Raw genomic sequence first — 19870 nt, 5'->3', positions numbered from 1 at the left:
TGGTGATCAGTCCAAGCCAACTAACACTCAAAAGAGATTGTCTAGGCAAGAATTATTTACTGCCTTTCTAAAAACAGGAGTAAAACAAGAGGAGACTGATGGAATTCCAACCTCTGAAACCTAGAGAAATAACAATTACTCCAAAGTTGACTCCTTCAGCTCTGCCTTCACTATATCTCAGTTGGGAGCATTTAAAAGGAGAATAGGATGAAGGTCAGGCCTCTGTAGTAAGAATGACTAGAAAAGATTATTGGCCTCACATTAAATTAGTGATTTATTGGGAAAATGGTTCTACTATTACATTTAGTGCTCTAATTGACACGGGGGCTGAGGCCACTCTAATATATGGCAATCCAACAAAATTCAAAAGGGGAACTCCTATAATCATTTCAGGATTAGGTGGTTCAGAAATTTAAAGTTAAAGAAGTTAAAGAAATTCAAACTAATCTCCAAATGAAAATTGGACAATTCCCAGAGTAAGACTATTCAGTGGTAATTGTGCCAATCTCAGAATATATAATTGGTATAGATATTCTGAGAGATGAGTATCAGAGCGACAATATCAGTTTGCTGTAAGAAAATTATACATTGCTTCAGTAGTGGTGGGCAAAATTCCTATGACCCTTATTGAGTTACCAATACCCTAAAAGTGATTACATTGTGGCAGTATTGAATTCTGGGGGGACAAAAGAAATAACTTCTATTATTAAGGAATATCTGGAAGTAGGGTTGTTAGTCACTACCACCACCCAGTGGAATAGTCCAATATAGCCAGAAAGGAAATCAGACAAGTCTTGGAGAATAACAGTAGATTTTGTCAATTGAATAAAGTAACTTCCCCTCTATATACAGCAATTCCAGACACTATTACCTTAATTGAATTGATCCAGACATAGCCAGGATGCTGGTATGCAGTAATTGATCTGGCCCATGCCTTCTTCACCATTCCCTTAGATCCTGCTCAATGGGACCAATTTGCTTTTACTTGGCAAGGGCAACAATACACTTTTACTTGCCTACCCCAGGGTTATATGCATAGCCCTATCATCTGCCAGAGGATTGTGACAGAACATCTAGATGTGCTCAAACTTGATAAAATACATTTAACCCATTTCATAGATGATATAATGATCCAAGGAATGGATCAAGAATCAGTGGACCAAGCTTTGCAGGATACAATTAATCAGATGAAAAATAAGGGATGGGAAATAAATCTTGCCAAAAGACAGGTGCCTCCCAATCAGTTAAATTCTTGGGGATAATGTGGAATGCAGGACATCAGCAAATTTTACCTAAGGTTAAGCAAAAGAGCATATTTCCTTCCTCCCACTACTAAACAAGAAGCTCAAAAATCTATACATTTGTTTGGATTTTGAAGGAATCATATGCCTCATTTGGGGCAGATACTCCAGCCTTTATATAGAGTCACCAGAAAGAAATATGAATTTGAATGGGGGGCAAAAGAACAGAAAGCTTTTGAGGAAGTAAAAATAGCAATACAAACTGCCTTAGATTTATGGCCTTTGAAGGAAGAATCAGTGAAATTACAAGTCTGTATCAAGTGATTATATGAATTGGAGCTTGTGGCAAAAGCAGGGAAGTAAAAATGTTCCTTTAGGGTTTTGGTCTAGAAAATTACCTAATTCAGGTTTAAACTACATGCTTTTTGAACAAGAGTTACTGGCTGTTTATTGGGCCTTGGTGGAAACAGAACAATTAACCATAATCCTGAAGTGATATTGAGACTCCCAAATTCCCATTATGAGTTGGATTATGGGTACCCCCATTTCTCATAGATGAACATACTTAAGAATCCAGCATTATCAAATGGAAATGGTATATCTAAAACCAGGCCAAGCCTGGAAAGTCAGGGGTCAGTCTTGCATGAAAAAATAGCAGAAGCAACCCTAACTTCTGACCCTACTTCTAAAATATACTTTCCTATTTCTTGGAATACTGGTGGGTTTGACACACTTTTCCCTGATCAGAAAAAATATACATAGTTTACTGATGGAACTGCTAAATACATAAGACAGGAATGCAATTGGAAAGCTGTTTCTCATAATCCTATAACAAAAATTACACTTGAAACTACTGAAAAAGGGGGAAGCAGCCAGTGAGCTGAATTAGTTGCTGTATATCAGGTGATTAAACAAGAGAAAGTGTAGAGGGCTGAAACTATTGAGTTAATGCACTGAGGTCAGGACTGCAGAGCACTTGAGGCTAATTACCGATTAGACAATACTCTATGGGCATATACTTAGGAGGGACTAGGGAGTGGAGTAAGACTAGCCAGGGTCACACTTTGGTGGTAGATGAGGGAGAAGGCAGTTGTAAAGATTCCGCTTCCATCCTGTTTGATCTTGCATCTAAGACAAAGAATAAAGACTTAAGGATTTTTGCTTATTCTGAATCCGGCTGATTCTGGGTGTCCTGGGTGCTAGCGTGGTTGTCACAAGAAAGGAGGATAATGTCACCTATTTGCAGATTCTTGGACAGGAGCAAATGGGTTAACTAAATGGATGCCTGTATGGCATACAAAAAATTGGGATTTGTATGGGAAACAAGTTTGGGTATATGAAATGTGGAAAGACATATGGCGCTGGCATCAAAATACTAACATTTCAGTTTTTGATTTAGATGTACTATGACATGAACGTTGGCCAAGATTGGAACTATGCAAATAACTCCTGAAACGTCTGAAGAACTATTGCCCTTGGCCAGATGGCTCCACATAACTGCAGGACATTTTGCTAGGGGATTATCTATCTCTATTTCTATATTGGGACAAATTACTGATTAATATGTGCAGTGTCAACTGTATATATAGTGCCCCTTTTTCTAGTTGTTTAGTGAATGTTTTGAATCTCCATAGACAGGGTGATGATTTGTACTTTTTCCCTGACAAAGTGGATGAAGTTACTTTGAACTGGGTACCCAGAACTCTACCTCTACCTTATACATATCTATCCTTGAATCCTCTATTCTCTGTTCTCAAATATTCCAGAATGTTATATCAACTGTTAGAAAAGAATCAGAGAGCTCTCAATGAACATTGCATACAAACACACATAGTGGCCAGCAAATTAACTGAAGCTTCACATTTAGTCCCTTTTGATACTAATCATCATTGGTATGATTTCTTTTTTAAATCATCTACTGCTCAGCAATATTTCTCTTACAGCCCAGCCCCTGTTGCTAGTTGCTATGTTGTAAGCACTATTATTAATATGCAATATATACTTATATATCAGAATTAGAAGAATTTATACTCACTTTACACCACAAGAGGGGACAGCCATATGGAGTCTGCCCTTAAAAGTCTAGTGGGGAGAAAAAGGAGGAAAACACCACAAGGTAGAGGATGCTCACCCCTACAGAGCAGGTTTTCCCCAGCTTTTGCAATCATTAGAAGAGGTATAGCTAACTTATGTATAGCTGGCCTGAAGATTGCCTGTAGTAATGGGGTTGGGTTACTCTTTCCCTTCTTTACTCTTGTTTTTCCACTCTAGGAAAGTCTGCTGCCTTGTTAAAATCCCTTTACCTTCTGCTCCCATTTCCCTATTTGGGCTATTTGAAAAGCGTGGTTGGGATTTGAGGAGTGTCACTCTATTCTTGAATGTTTCACATACTATGGTGTTCTAACTTTTGATTGCTTTGTCATTTTGAGGCTGGAAGGGGAGGAATGGAACTTAGAAGCTCTATATCCAAGATCTGACTTTTTTTCCTACCTAAAGCTAATTCCACAATGAACACAGGTTGAGAATGGCAAGAAATATTTGTCCAAACAAGTAGCAAAATAGAAATCCAAAAAGGTATAGATAAGAGGATATGTGTCAGGCAAAAGAGTGAAGAAACTCTGTCACTGGGAGTAAGGAAACATCTCAACCAATCCCAACCAATCCTTGATCTCAGGGGAAGTTCCTCAAAGTCTCTAGAGAAGCAAATTGGGGATAGGGGGATGATGAAGTGTATCAGCTCTTCTCTTATCATCCCAGAATCTTTTCTTTTAGCAACTTGAAATAGGATTGGCCTCTTCCATCTTCTCTCATAAAGCTGGAAACCAAGAGTGCTCAAAGCAATTCAATTTAGCTCAAAGTTGATAAATCCTAAATAGAACTGGCATTTGAAGAGTCCCAAAAATGAAATGGAGAAGGCGGGAATTCTTCCTTGCCAACTCTACCCTGCCTTTCCATGCAGAGTAAGGACTTCATCTTCATCAGACTCTGTCCTGTGAGTCTTGTAACAATAGGTTTGGGGGCAGGGTTTACAGTGAAATTTGAATTTGGAGTCAAAAAACCTGGGTTTGAATCTCTGTAAGATCCCTGTGTGACTTTAGACAAGAGACTTCATCTCTCTGGGCCTCAGTTCCTGATGTATAAAATTGGGGCTGATTTCCTTCCTTCTACCTCTAAATTTATTGAAATTTTGATCCTTTAAAATGTGACAAATTTGTTGGCCAACAAAACCCTAAGTGGTTTGTCACATTTTAGAAAATGGGGATCAGAGAAAAGCGTGAAGAATGTATTTTGCACATCAAACTTGGGCTGGGGATAATATACATACAGAACCACAGAAACAGAATAGAATTAGTATTAAAATTACAAAAGTCAAATCATAAGTACTCAAGTATATGATGGTTGAGGAGTAATAAAAGCTAAGTTTTATATTTTGTCATGCTGGGGAATGGTGGCATTTGAGTATACATCTAAAGCAATATATGCATGTATATGTAGCTGCACATATACATATATGTACATACATGGGTGTGTGTATCAGCAGATTAGGGGAAAACAGAGTTCAGGGTAAACAGTAAATCAGAAACTAAGCTAGATAGAATAGGGTTAAATTATCACCCTTCCCAGGAATTATACAGTGAGAATTTTTATAATCCAAGAATCTGAGCAAGAAAACAAGGGGCAACCAATTATCAGAAATCGGCAATAAATAGGCCAGGAAAATAGTCAACATAAGAATTAAGGAACTGAACAGTAAGAGAGGTGAGGACAAGCAAAGGTTCTAAAGTCTACAAAGCAAATAGGGCTGAGAAACTAATAATTAACAATTGTATTGCAAAATGTAGTCTAATCCCAGTGAAGACTTCAGAATTCAGAACAGAAAAGGGGCATATAAAATAATTGTAGAAACAGCTTCGAGTTTGGAAAAAAGTAAGAGATAGCTTAAAGAAAGTGTGATGTATGGATATAATGAAATATTACTGTGCCTTAATTATAAATGTGAAGAATTCAGAGAAGCATAGGAAGATTTATATGATGTGGTATACAGTGAAATAAGAACTCAGAAAAACAGTACATATAATGATTATGGCAAAAATGAAAACAAAAACCTTCCAAAATGAATAATGTGTAATTATTATGACCGCTTGTCCCCAGAGACATGAAAAATGTACTTTCTTCTCTTCTTTTCAAAAGTATATGGGCATATACTATCAGATTTGATTGATACATTTTGTTTTGGCTAAACTTTTTTCACCCATTCTTTTTCTATTCTTTCTTATACAGGATAGTCTTCTTTGTAGTGGGGAGGTATTCTTAATGAAGTAAAAGTGGTATAAAAACAAAATGTGTCAATGAAAAATAGAAATGTAAAAAAAAGATGTCACTATGAGTGCCGTGATTGACATTATGGGACTTGTACAAAATCACTTTGTAAGCATCTATTATCTACATTGTACTACCTACTACAGTAGGTACTTGGAATAAAAAGATGAAAAATTACAGTTTCTGTAGTCAAGATGCTTATTAGAGGGATAAAAGAGAGAAGGATAAAATTATAAACACAAACATAGGGCATGATGATACCCTAGAAAGGCACAGAAGGAAGAATTCAGCAATGAAGAAATAAAAGGAATGATTCCAGAGATGGGGAAAGATATAGGCAAATGAATAGAAAGTGGAAAAGGTATAAGACTAAAATCTCTCACATTCGATTTCAAGTTCCTTGAGAAAAAGGAATAATTGTTTGGTATGGTGGAGAACATTTCTTTATAATCTTTGTAATTCTTTGTAATTTAGCACAATGCCTAATACATAGTAGGTACTTAATAAATACTTGTCAACTTCATAACTTGATTTGAAAAAACTAATAGTCTAGTGTGGCTAAAATGTTCTTCTATGGGAGCCTTTTCCTTTCTTTCTCTCTTTAATTTCTTTTGTGTTTTGACTCCTTCAATGTTGCCCTCCATATATGTGTGTGTGTGTGTGTGTGTGTGTGTGTGTGTATACATATATATGTATGTATGTCTGTATATGTCCATGTTTTCCTTCTTAAAAGAACCTTGATCTTGAACTTGCCATCCCTTCATATTCTCATTATTTCCTTTCTCCTTCATATCCAGATTCTTTAAAAAAAAAAAAAAAGATGCATATGATCTTTGCCACTCACATCTCATTGCCCTATAAGCTAACTTCCAGGCTCAGCACTCAACTGAAATGCTTTGGTATCCAACATTATTAGAGATCTCAACTGCTGAATTAAGTTATTTTTCTCGTCTGTGACCTAAATTTACTTCTCTATAACTTTTGACTCTGCCTACCAGTCTCTACTGGATGCTTTTTCCATCCTTCTATTCCATGATACTACTCAAACTAGTGTACTGCAAGAGGTATTATGAGTCCAAGAGCCTAGGCTTGAATTTTATTTCTTCTACAACTTGGGGCAAATCACTTCATATCTCTGGGCCTCAATTTAGCATCAGTAAATTGATTTTAAACCTATGTTCCTATGATCTTTATACCTATATGAATATGCCTTATTTTTTGTTAGTTATTCTCTCTCTCTCATCTAATCAAGGATATTTCTTAAAATTCAATCTTGGGCTCTTTTAAAATTTATTTCTCTATTCTCTCACCTGATGAATTCCAGATCCTGAGTACAATTATCATCTCTGTATACAGATGACTTCCAAATATATTTATCTAGCCCTATTCTTTTTCTTCAACTCTAGACTTATATCACCAACTGCGTTCTTATAGGCACTTCAAACTCAACGCATTTAAAATGGAAATCATTTTTCTTCATAAACACCCCTCCCTCAAAAGCATTTCTTAGTTGAAAACATCACCATTCTTCCAGTCACTCATATTTACTTACAACTTCAGAATCAGAGATTTGTAGATTAAAAATTGGAAGGAACACGCAAGGAACACTAAAGCCTGTGATCCTTCCAATTTAGGAATTCAAAAACTGAGACACATTAGAGGTTAAATGACTTGTCACATGTCAGTTGTTTGAGGCAAGATTTGAAGCACACTACATTTTTTCCCTTCTTTTGCTCCATTTAAGGGGATTATTTTTCTTGCTATGATTTTACATTAACAACATCTTCCTATCTACCCCATTCTTCCTTTTTACCTGTAGTTCAGGTCCTCATTATCTCCTATTAAATAAAATTTTATTACTATCTTTTTTCATATTACCTGAATTTCTCTTACCTCTTCCCAGAGAGCCATCATATAACAAATGATAATTTTAAGAGGAAGAAGATATTTACTTGGAAGCCAAATCAATCATTCCATCAAAAAAAGTCTGAAAAGATATGTGATGTTCCATATCCATAAGTCTCCCACCTTTGCAAAAGAGTGGAGTGGGGGTGTCTTCTAATAGCTCTCTGAGGCATTTTACTTATACATTTAATGGAAATGTTACTAACACATTTTCCCAGTATATGATGATTGCTTTTGGATTTAGATAGAATATGACATTAGATGAATAGTCTTCCCATTGGTTTATCTTTTAGCTTGTTCTTTTTCTAATCTACAGCTATCAAAATAGTCTTCACAAAACATATATTTGATAAGATCATTTCACTACTCAAAAATCTTCATTATTGCTTTTATAATAAAATTCAAACTTCCCAGCCTGAAACAGTTTAATTCAAATCTATTTTTCCAGATTTATTTCATGTACTATGCCCAAACCCTCTACCCCTTCTATCTACATTCTAGCCAAATATGCCTAACTAATATTCTTCCATGACAATCCATTTCCCTTCTGTATTTTTTTCATAGTCTAACTTTTATTCTTATGTACAGTCTCTCTTCACCTAAACCTCTTAGAATCTTTAGCTTTAAAAGAAAAACTAAACTAAACTCCCAGGCCAGTGCTCTTTCCACAAAGGACACCAAAAAGGAGATCATTTAAAATTTCATTTATCAGATATTTTGTCATTCAAAACAGCATGATAGAGTATATAAATGCACAGACTTTTAAAAGTTCAATAACAGCCAGTAGTTCTATTTAATTATTTGAATATAACTTTCTCAAAACTTGAATATCAATACATTTGACCACAACAAAATTATCTAACACATTTATAAAAAAGTGGTGGAAGTATGTGCATAAATAGTTTCAAATCAACTTGATAAAAATGTGTAACCTCCATCCACATGTTCATTGAAGACTCGTAGCTAAAATTTGAAGGGGGGAAAAAAAGACAAATAGCATTGTATCATAATATAGCATTAACTAACTGTTGCTGGAACATTTATGCAGTCCCTTTTGTCATAAACAAGAATGACAAATTTGTTATAGTAATTGCTATGGCAACAAGTAGCAAAAAAAACAAACTCTTTTTATGGAACACAAAGTACGACTAAAAGACTCCAAACAAACTTGTCACCATGAAAAACTGCATTCAATCTGCATATCTGAATAGCCAACATTATTTACTTTAAATATTTGCTATACTTGAAATTAAAACCAAACCAACTCCCCATAAGACTAATATTTTTCCCAGTATAAACATTCATTTAATGCAGATTTAAGTGAGCACATACTTTGGATTATACCCTAAGATCATAGCCACAATGGATCATTGGATTCCTGGCCTCATCTGGGGACATCCAAGACCAACCTGGAAGTCTCCACTCCTTTATGTCTTGCTAAGTTGCATATTTTAATGTATCTGTTACTATTTCTAAGGGCCCATCACTATAAAATTATTACATACAGCCCTGTGGTACTTCTCTTATCTTGATCTGTGAACTTTAAAAATGATTTAAAATCAATAAAAATATTAAGATACAAAATCTGTGCAAAATAGAAAAGCCTGTACACAGTAACAGTTGTCACATGCCAAAAATAATAATAAAATAGGAAAGGTCTAAGAAGCCCTGAGTCAGTAATCTTGCAAAAGTGAGGAAGGAAGGTACTCAATTCTTTCTATATGTAATGGAAATATTCTAAACTGTTCAGGATGCAATTACTTTTTTTTCAAGATGGGAGAGAGGTTGTGCAAGTTTCAGTTGTTAATTGACATGGCATGTCATCCAATTCAAAAAATATTTCTTAATACTCAATTTCATTCAGGTCTTCAGAAAATCCTGATGACTGCTGAGTCACATCTTCTATTTCTGTAAAAGAAAAATGAGTAGAAGTGAAATGTTAATTATTATTTTTTTTTCTGTTGACAAAGAAAAACATCTAATAAGCCAGCTTGAGATCACTTTGTAAAATCTTTTTCAATCAAGCTTATGTAATTAGGAAAAATAAATAAGTTTTACCTGTACAGGGTCCTGCCTGAAATTTAATATCATCAATAGCAATATCGCTTCTTATTGATACACCCCGAATAGCTTCAAAAACAATCTGAAAAACAATTCACACTGGATTTAAGAATATTGTGGCTTTTTATAGAGAAAAAAACAAGACTTGATGGAATGTATTTAACATGGTTGCTGGCATTCAATAGAGCACAAGATAGATAGCATGCATGTACCATATGATAGTCTACAGGCAGGCAAGTAGGAGGTTAATTGGATTCCTGATGGTAGAATTATGGGAGGACCTGGTTTAGAATCAACATAGGATGGGCAGGTATGCTGTCATCTGGCCTGGAGTGAGTAACCATATCAAAGAGATAATATATATAAAGAAGACATATACACATATAAATGGACAAACCAAGTAGAATTAAAATAATTGATCAAGTAGCTAAGAATACATTTGTTATGCTGAGCACTATCACACCTGAACTGGAGCCACCAGAAGAAAGGGGAATCTGTTTCACTGCTTTAAAGATTTTGACAACAATATTCTAAAAACAGAAGTTGTAAAGGACTGATTTATTTATTAATAATTAGGCTTCCGAAATAATAGATACTGAGCCAATTAATACCTCAGTGAGGCTAATGGTTAGCAAATCCTTCAAGAAAAGATATGCAATCTACACAGTAATGAGCAACTGTCCCCGTTTGGATTGGTTTATGATTTGAATTAAGTATTTCAAAAGAATATAAATTGGACAGTTAACAAGAAGATGACTTGATATTAATATATCAAAGAAGTTTTAATGCATAATAACCAAGGTAAAAAATAATTTTAAAATATTCTAGGATCACAGGAAAAGGGAAAGGTGGGGGTAGGTATTTATAAACCTAGGAAGTTATAAAATTGTAAAGGGAAGAGAGGTAAGGAAAACAATGAATGAGACTTTTGATCTGTAAAGCTGTGGTGGTGAAAGTAAATAGCTTATGCTGCAACTGCTTAGGTAGGTAATGACCATAAATTAAAAACCATGTTATAACACAACTGAAACTTGCATCCTGAAGGGAGAGAGGTTGTGCAAATTTCGGTTGTTTAGTTGACATGGCATGTCATCCAATTCAGAAAATATTTCTTGCAAGAAGTAATTGCATCCTGAACAGTTTAGAATATTTCAATTACATATAGAAAAGTCATAATATGTATCCACTGTATACAGAAAAGTATGTATTCAGCACTCATTTTTTGTTGTTAAGTTATTTCTAACTCTTTGAGATTCCATTTGGGGTTTTCTTGGCAAAGATCCTGAAGTCGTTTGCCATTTCTTTCAACTCCTTTTTCAGAGGAGAAATTTAATAGGATTAAGTGTTTTTCCCAGGATCACATAGGTAGTGAGAGTCTAAGGCCAGATTTGAACTCATGATGGTGAGTCTTTCTGATTCTATCCTCAGCTATAGTTACTATTATAAAAACTAAAGCATTCAGAGTGTACTAGCAATTTCAATGTTGTCTTCTCAAGTACCTAGATTTCTAGCTGTGCAGTTTCAGGGTGAATACTGAGTGAGAGAAAATTTCTGCATATGTGTCTGAGAGAGAGATGACTAATTATTTAGACAAATTTCTTTCTTTTCAGTTAAAACCTGAGCTCACATATCTATTTTTAGGAAAATAATACAACTGGGACAGGGCAGTGTATATGCAGAAGGTTATACAATCTTCAAGCATGGATTTTACCTTGAGTGCTGCCAATATTCCCTGAGGTTGAAGGAAGCAGAATTTAAAACAATTATCTGATTGGATAATTGTTTCAGAATGGCATTATCTCTTGACTCACCTAGGAAGGTTACCTCAAAGTCCCTGGGAAATATACTAAGCATGGGTAAAACACACAGCTAGGCCAGGAGAAGAAAAACACAGACTCCTCTCTCATTTTCACAGGCCAGCATTCCAGGAAAGGCAATTGGAGAGTGGGAGAACCATCAGAGAAATTTCTAAGTTTCACACTGTGAAGCCATGCTGTTGCCCTGGTCCAGACAGTTTTCTGGAGCTTAGACTTTCTTTGAAAACAATCAAATTCACCAAAAAACAAAAACAAAAAACAGACCAGTCATTCTAATTTCTCCTCCAGCATCAGCTACCACTATTTTTCTTCTTAAACTTCTTAACTACCTACCAGTACCAATGATGTCAGGCAACATAATTTGGCTATGGCCAGGTAAGCTGCTTTGTTAGTTACAGTGTATTTAGCTATCTGCTTTTTACTCTATTATGTTTTTAAAGAAAATTGGGGGAGCATATCTTTTGTTTTTCTGTTTTCCCCCCTCCTTTACCAATCAAGCCATCCCTTATAACAAAGAGAGAGAGAGAGAGAGAGAGAGAGAGAGAGAGAGAGAGAAAGAGAGAGAGAGAGAGAGAGAGCAAGAACGCAAGTCAGCAAAAATAACCAACATATCTACCAATTTTGATACTGTTCCCTTTGCAAAGAAGGGAGGGTAGTTTGTTTTTTCATTTCTCCCTAAGGACTAAGCCTTGTAGTTATAATTACAGAGTGTTACTTTTGTTGTTCTATTTACATTTTTGTAGTTATTGTGTATATATTGTTTTCCTTGTTTTCCTTACTTTACAGTTTATAAGTTCAATGCTTCTCTAAATGCTTCATATTTATCTTTTTTGTACCATAGTATTCCTCAGTCTATGGGCAACCATTATCATTACTAGAAAAAGTAAATATTTTGTTATATAGGCAGGCTTTTTTGTCTTTTTGGACTCTTTTTATATATGCATAGCAGTGGGATTGCTGGATCAAAGGATAGGAATATTTTACTTTTTAATTATAATAACAAATCTCACTCAAGAAGAGCTGAATGACTACTGCTAAACAGCTCTCTTGTTCTGCCTTAGTTTCTCTAAATTGTCTTGCCTCAGTTTCCCTGAATTGTTCTGCCTTAATCCCCCTGAGATAATTAGAACTGGGAGCTCTGACCATTAGCATTCCATAGAGCCAAAAATTGCAGATGAGTTACAGGGAGATAGGCTTACATATCTCTAAATTCCAGACTTACTGTCTTTAGTGACTATCCCCTTCCTCCCAGTTTATCACTCTGTCAGAACCAGATTGATGGTCCCTTCCTGGAAATTCCCGAGTTTCCTAATGCTTGGACTCCATCTCTTGCCTTTGTCTCCCTGATCTTAGAGCCACATATAAACATCATTGGAATCTCACATTTGCTGCTGGATTCTTTGTCCAATTCAGCCCTGGAGGCAGAATGGATTCTGCTCCACCTCCAGACAATCTCTCCCTCTCAGAAACCCAGATAAAATATTAAAAACTCTCTAATCTCCACCTTGCCTCAGTTTCTCCAAGTGTAATGCTGGATCAATGTGGGATCATTGTGTCTTTCTATATCCTTGAGAATTTGTTACTAAGGACCTAGGGCAAGCCAATAGTATAAACTGATAGGCTGGGTCAATAACTGGGTGAATTGTAGTATGGCAAAAATAAAGAAACCTTCTCTTGATTGATAAATCATGTTTTATAGTTTTCATTTGAAGAGTTTTAAATGATTAACAATGGTATGAAGGCAGCCTCAAACAGCATTTATAATAAGAGAAAATCAAATGAAAACCACTGTGAGTTTGCCTGAAAATTGGTAAAGATGACCCCCTCCACCAAAAAAAAATTGTTTGAATAAGCTCTAGGAAGATATGTTGTTATTTAGTTGTTTTTAAGTCATAGCCAACTCTTTATGATTCCATTTGGGATTTTCTTGGCAAAGATCCTGGAGTGGGTTGCCATTTCTTCTTAGCTCATTTTACAAATGAGGTAACTAAGGCAAACATAGTGAAGTGACTTGACCAAGATCACATACTAAGTGTCTGAGGCCAGATGAATTTTCCTGACTCTAGGCCTAGCATCCTATCTACTACATCAGTTATTATTGGTAAAGTTATATATAAGTCCAACCATTTCTGAAAAATAATTTAGAATTATATGAGAAAAGTAACATTAGTATTCATACTCTTTGATCCAGAGATCTCACTACTGGCCACATTCCCCAAAGAAGTAAAAGCAAACAAAGAAAAAATAATCCCACATATACCTAAATATGAATATATTATTTGGGGAAGCAGCAAAGAGATAGGAATAAAATGAATTATCATTAATAGGAGCATGGCAGAACAAATTGTAATATATAAATGTGATAAAATGACAAATATGTAAAATTCAAAAATCACAACTATATAGATGGCCATAGGATGACTTAGGCAGTACAATATGTACAATAACTATAACAATATAAATGACGGATCACTAAAAGAAAGCCAAAGTCTGAGTAAATTTTAAGAAAATAAATGGTATCAGAGACTTTTCAATCAACATTTCCCTGCCCCTCAATAGAGAAGCAGTAGACTACAATAGCAGAATACTGCTCAGAAATGGTCAGATGAAGTCAACTGTGATGTTGAACAAAAAAGAAATCAATCTTTTTAAAAAGGAAAATCCAAAAAGACCATCTGAGACATGAATATGAAATCCCCTCAATTTGAGCCTCAGCTTATTTCATTTACCTGGTGCTGCCTTTCATAGCTGTATTCGACCAGTCCTCTTAGCCAGGTAATACTCTGTTCACCTCTTCTTCTCCATAAGAGGGATTCTTGTCTATAACCTTCCTTTTTCAAGTAAATATTTAAGAGTCCAGTTCCTGCTCCATACATGTGATAGAAAAATGTGAGGCAATGCTTTCCAATGACTCCTCTTAGAGATGTTGATGCCAGTTTTGCCTTTTGCCCATAAACCATATTAGATGCCTCAATGTACATGTAGTAGCCTAAAGAGAGATGCAAAGTCAAATATAGTCACAATAAATTAAATTATATCCTTCTTCCACTCTATATATTGTGCTATACGAGAGAAATGGATGTCTATATTATAAAAATGAAAAAGGATACCACATATATGCAAAATAACATCTCAGAATTCTCTTATCTCAAGAAAAAAAAATCTTAAGAAACCTTATTCTCATTATACTTTAAACTCAATTGCCTATGACACAGTTTAATTTTCAGGAGGATAATTAGCATACTATAATATTGTTCATACATGTTGCAACTAAAACATCAGCTTTATTCCTTTGGCAAAATTTTGTCCTTCAGATATAAATATGGATGCTATTAAATTTTTTTCTTTGCATTTACTAAGAGGAAGAATTGGAACAAAGCACCTTGAATGAGTTCAAGATTGATTTAGTAAAGAGGTAATCAGACTGAAGGAAGACTGTAGGGTCTTTATTTAGGAAAAGACTGAATAATACAGATCATAGAATTATGTATTTAGTTCTGTCTTTATGGATCATCCAATCTTCTCATTTATAGCTGAGGAAATTGAAACCCAGAGGAGTGAAATAATTTGTCCAAAGTCTTAAGGTTGGAAAATGACTAATAGTGGTTACAAATCAAATTCCTATGTCTTTCCAAATGTAGCTCATTGCCCCCCTCCTCCCTCTCCCTACATAAAGGATGGAGCCTTCTCCTTAGAGGAAATGTTCTCCCTGGAGGGAGGATAAATTAAAAGTCTGTTGAGACATTCAATTTTTGGAGTGGTTTCTGAAAAATGATGTCTTTTGGATTTTCTAGAAGAAACAAATGATCCAATCTTTAATGTGATACAATGGAAAGAGCACTTCATTCAGGACCAAAGGATGTGATGAACCAATTACTACTTGTGTGTAAATTACATGACTTTTCTAGGTCTCAGTTTCTCACTTCTAAAATGATGAAGTTGGACTAAGTAATCTCTAAATTCCAGCTCTAAATCTGTGATCCTTTGATTTAATGTTATACCCAGCATTTTTTTTCCCTAATGACAGTATATGGTAAGTACTAGTTTAATACTAAGTAAGCCATCTTTCCCCTGGTATTTACTGCTTATGATCAACAATTGAGATATGTGAGACAGTTTTCAAGCTATCAGGCCCCCTGCCTTAATCAAGGTGTAGTTGTTGGGGATGGGGTACTGGGCCTTCCAGGAAGAATATAATGAAGAAAGCCTTGAGGAATTATCCACCCAATCCCCAAAGGACTCTAATTCCACAATCTAGCCCCAAATATAGTTAAAAATTTCACATTGCATCCTACATGGACAGAAGTAATAATATTAATGTTAGCTAGCATATAGTGATTTATGTGTATTATCTTAGTTATTAAAATATTATTTTTCTTCAATCCTTGGAGGTAGGTGATGTTGTTATCCCTATTTTACAGATGAGGAATTTGGGGCTTAATGAGGGTCCAAGGTAGCATTGGAAACCCAAGTCCAATACTCTAGTCATTATGCCACTTATCTGCTTAAGTGCTTCTGGGTAGATGCTATGGCTGCTTCCACTGAGATCAGGGCCTGCTTGAACATATCTGATATTTTAAAGCCTTAGAAAAACCTCCTCAGGAGTCAGAATTGATTAGACACAAATTGTCTAAGGAATTCCTTCTGGACTTATAGAGTTCCCCTAGAAACTGTTCTTTGAGCTTTCTCAGTCATGGACCCTAGAACTTGCTTTATAAGTTATTCTAGTCCTGATATTTGGTTGTTGACTAACCATCAATCAGCTGTCTTCACTAATCTTACCTTGGTTCCTATTCATAATGAACCCTCATGCCTATCTTGGATCCCTTTGGCTCCTATCTATCAGAATACCTATAGCAGATATCCTGAGTTTTTCAATTCTCTACCTATCTGACCATGCCTTTTATTAGACTGACATAGAGATATTTTAGGTTTATCTATTTATGCTTTTGCTCAAGTTTCTACTTATCTCACTCTGCTTTGACTGAAAGAGGGAGTGAAAGAAGTAAACTACTTAGTCCAATCTTATTCTTATTAATACTTTGCTCTACACATAACTATTTGAATCAACTGTTTGGATCAATTGTGAAATAATTCCTGACTACGAGATTGAATGAAATATTCATACATTGAACAAATGCTATACACTCATGAATCAAAACTTTATCCTTTTTGTTTGTGAGTTCAGAATAGAAAAAAAAGTTCATATTTCTCAGAAGAAATCTACAAAAAATGATTAATTTGAGAGTAGCATCAATTCCCCACCAAGGTCACCTTTGTTCTTATAGTCCCCTCCAATTACTGACTCTACAATTCCAAAAATAACTCAGTCATAAATTCCAGTACAACTTAAGAGAATTATTTTGAATTCCACTGTATTCATTACAAACTTAGAACTCTAACATTAAGCTGCATCTTCAGACTTGTTCCCAAAACTCACAAACATGTACAAAAAGAATCGGACAAAACTCATGTCCATAAGGCAACACCAAAATAGATCAAAATCAGTAATTTTAAGGAAAATTGTCAACTGTCCAGAATATGTTCCATATCATACAGTGAAAAAGAGTGTTGAATAGTTGAATAGTAAGTGCTTTAAAATTTTAAAGCATTATAAAATATTGATTGATTGGAATTATGGGACTTGGAGAAAATCTCAGCTCTACCACTTCTGTTTTACTTTGGTCAAGTTAACATATATCTGAACTTCATTTGCCACTTCTGTAAAGTTAGGGGGTTGCACTATATGACTTTATATGTTTTAAATCTATGATAATTATCTGTTATCAACATGGAAATTATTCCTGGTGACTACAATAATGCTAATGATAACCATTCATGCTTATTTATCTTTTTTTTTTCCCCCTGAAGCAATTGGGGTTAAGTGACTTGCCGAGGGTCACACAGTTAGGAAGTGTTAAGTGTCTGAGACCAGATTTGAACTCAGGTGGTCCTGACTTCAGGGCTGGTGCTCTATCCACTGCGCTATAGCTGCCCCCATGCTTATTTATCTTGTAGGACTTTTGTTCATTTATGTTCCTAAATTTACCATGGGGTTCATTCAGTGTTGTGGAACCATTCCTTTATTTCTGTTGGTATTACAGGATTAATAGTGAAGCATATGGGTCGTTTGCTGTTTTACCTTTTTACCTATCTTCTTTTTTCATTTATATATTTCTTAGGGGACATCGCTTAGCAGAAAGGACACTGAATTTACAATCGGAAAACTTGGCCTAAATCCCATCAGTTATCTACTATTGTTATTACCTAGGGCAAGTGACTTAATTCTTCTTTACTTCAGGTTCTTTTCCATAGTGAAAGAGTTGGATCTATTGGCCTTAAAAGTCTCTTCTATCTCCAAATATATGATCATATCATGATTTATTTATCTTGATATACAGTCCAAATTTAGTTTCTTTGGGAGATAAATATGCTTTTCATCTTTACATATCAAGAAATATATTTCTACAAATATTTCTCCTGTAAAAAAGCTCAGGGTTTTGTGAACATCCAATAACAGTGACATACATTTTGGAAAGTCCACAAATGCTGTATGTGTTTAATAAGTTCTGCCATATTAAATTAGCAAACATCTCAATAAACACAAATTGTGGAGCTAAGCCAAGAAATCTGATTGCTGTGAATCACAGTGGAGCTCATATGATCCAGCACACACAGGTCTGAAGAATGGATTACTAACTGGAAATGAACATAAAAAACTATTTTTCCTCTCAGGGTCCTTGTTTAACACTCAAGTCTGGGGCTATAATAGGTCTATTTGGGATGAGAAAATTATTCTACAGTTCCATCTGTCCTTTGTGTAGCAACTGTAAGGCATGTTAAAGCACAAAGCATCCTAGGAATTCTGAATTAGGTGGCAGCTTTTCCTGTGGCCTCCTGACTTCCCTCTACTTGAGTTGGGGACACAGCCTGAAGACCTCATGTGACTTTGTTCCCTCTGAGCAATAAAGAATTATCCACAGTCACTCTCTGGCAATGTGGAGAATTCTTAATAATCAGTGAAACTTTAGATTCACTGTTTATGTACCCCAGGAGGAATAGCCACAGGATAATCCTCAGAAAATGGTCTTAATTCTGTTTTAAGAAGCTCTTTGATTCCAATTAGTTAAAAATCTTCCCAGTGATATTTCTGTGATTAAGTAGCATTTGGCATTATGGGTAGTTTATAGGGATTACTAAAAAAACTTAGAGACAATAAGAGAAAATGACAGGATTTTAACATAGAACCTCAAAAATATATTAACATTATTTCTATAATATAGGAGATTAATTTAGAAATTTACAGAGTTGCCTGAGGCTCCAAGAGGACCAGTCATGATCAGCCCAGAACCAGTACCATGGTCATATAGCTAAGGGAGGACTGAATCCAGATCTTTCTGACTATAGGTTCAAAATTTTTATCTTTTATACTTTTTTGTCTCTCCATATAATTAGAGGATAGTGTTAGGATTATACCTGTGGAATTAAATGGCTTTTTAAAAATTCCTTAATCATGTATGAGGGAGAAGACCTTATCTGATGCAACAGTAGATTGAAGGCAAATGCAAATCAAAATAATCAAGACGAACTTCCCTTCTGTGATATTATAAAATATAGAACAATATAAGGATGAAGCAGAATGATTCTCTGGAAGGGGCACAAAACTCAGCACAGAATATGTTTTTAAGTCCTGGCTCTGCCACATATCACTTATGTAACCTCAGACAAGTCACTTAGAAAAGTCATTCTGCACCTCAGTTTTATTATATGAAAATAAGGAGGTTGTACTAGATGATATCTAAGATAACAATATCTGTAAAAAATCAAAGCTTGTTAAACAACAAAAACATATATACCCCAAAACTGAAATTGAAATTCAACTGAATCATTATTTTTTAAAGAATAAGACTCTTTGTCCAACTTCATAATTTTAAAATAAATTTTAAATTAAAAAGACTTTATTAACACTCTTAAGATATTAGCAATAGCTCCTTTGCAATGATTTTTTAAAAATTATAAATAAAGATAAGAAAAGTATTCACACATTTACTGTGTGTTAGGTGCTATAACAAATGTTGCACATACAAATGCAAACAAGTCAGTCAATTTGTATCCTTAAGGTGCTTAGACTCTAATGGAAAAAGACAACACATAAAGGGATGGTGGTAGAAGGAGATGGTGTATTGTCTAGTGAATTTTCAAACAACACCTCATTGTCAGGGAAGCTGCAGAGCATGGGTGGAAAAGAGCATTAGACTTACAATCAGAAGCCAGGAATGAAAATCCAGCTCTGCTACTTATCACCTATGGGACTTTGGACACATATCTCTACTGCTCAATGAAGGGTCAAACTGAATGCTCACATGATCATGGATAATGGAAAATGGAATTTATGGGTTAGAAAGAACATGGATAAAGTATAAGGAACATTTTACAAATAAATGTATTCTTGATTACTGTAAATATTGTATCCCCTCAAGCAGTTACACATATTAGAATTCATACATTCATTCATTCAAAGTAATA

The 19870-nt window shown here is 35.0% G+C and overlaps 1 protein-coding gene across 2 annotated transcripts in view; it reads right to left on the bottom strand.

The window, feature by feature from the left end:
• Window positions 1–8155: 8155 nt before the first annotated feature.
• MAMDC2 (MAM domain containing 2) overlaps window positions 8156–19870 on the bottom strand; it is a 208874-nt gene continuing 197159 nt past the window's right edge. Inside the window, exons 12-14 of one of the 2 annotated variants that reach the window (XM_051962042.1) lie at window positions 14074–14333; window positions 9525–9609; window positions 8156–9374 (exon numbers count right to left, since the gene is read on the bottom strand). In XM_051962042.1, the coding sequence (XP_051818002.1) occupies window positions 9310–9374; window positions 9525–9609; window positions 14074–14333 (410 nt within the window). In that variant the 3' untranslated portion in view covers window positions 8156–9309. The remainder of the gene's footprint in view (window positions 9375–9524; window positions 9610–14073; window positions 14334–19870) is intronic. The other variant, XM_051962048.1, reaches the window with a different exon arrangement.

This window comes from Antechinus flavipes, chromosome 1, assembly GCF_016432865.1.
Source record: "Antechinus flavipes isolate AdamAnt ecotype Samford, QLD, Australia chromosome 1, AdamAnt_v2, whole genome shotgun sequence".
NCBI lineage: Eukaryota > Metazoa > Chordata > Mammalia > Dasyuromorphia > Dasyuridae > Antechinus > Antechinus flavipes.
Note: the sequence above shows the minus strand (reverse complement) of the source record. Positions and strands in the feature narration are given on the sequence as shown.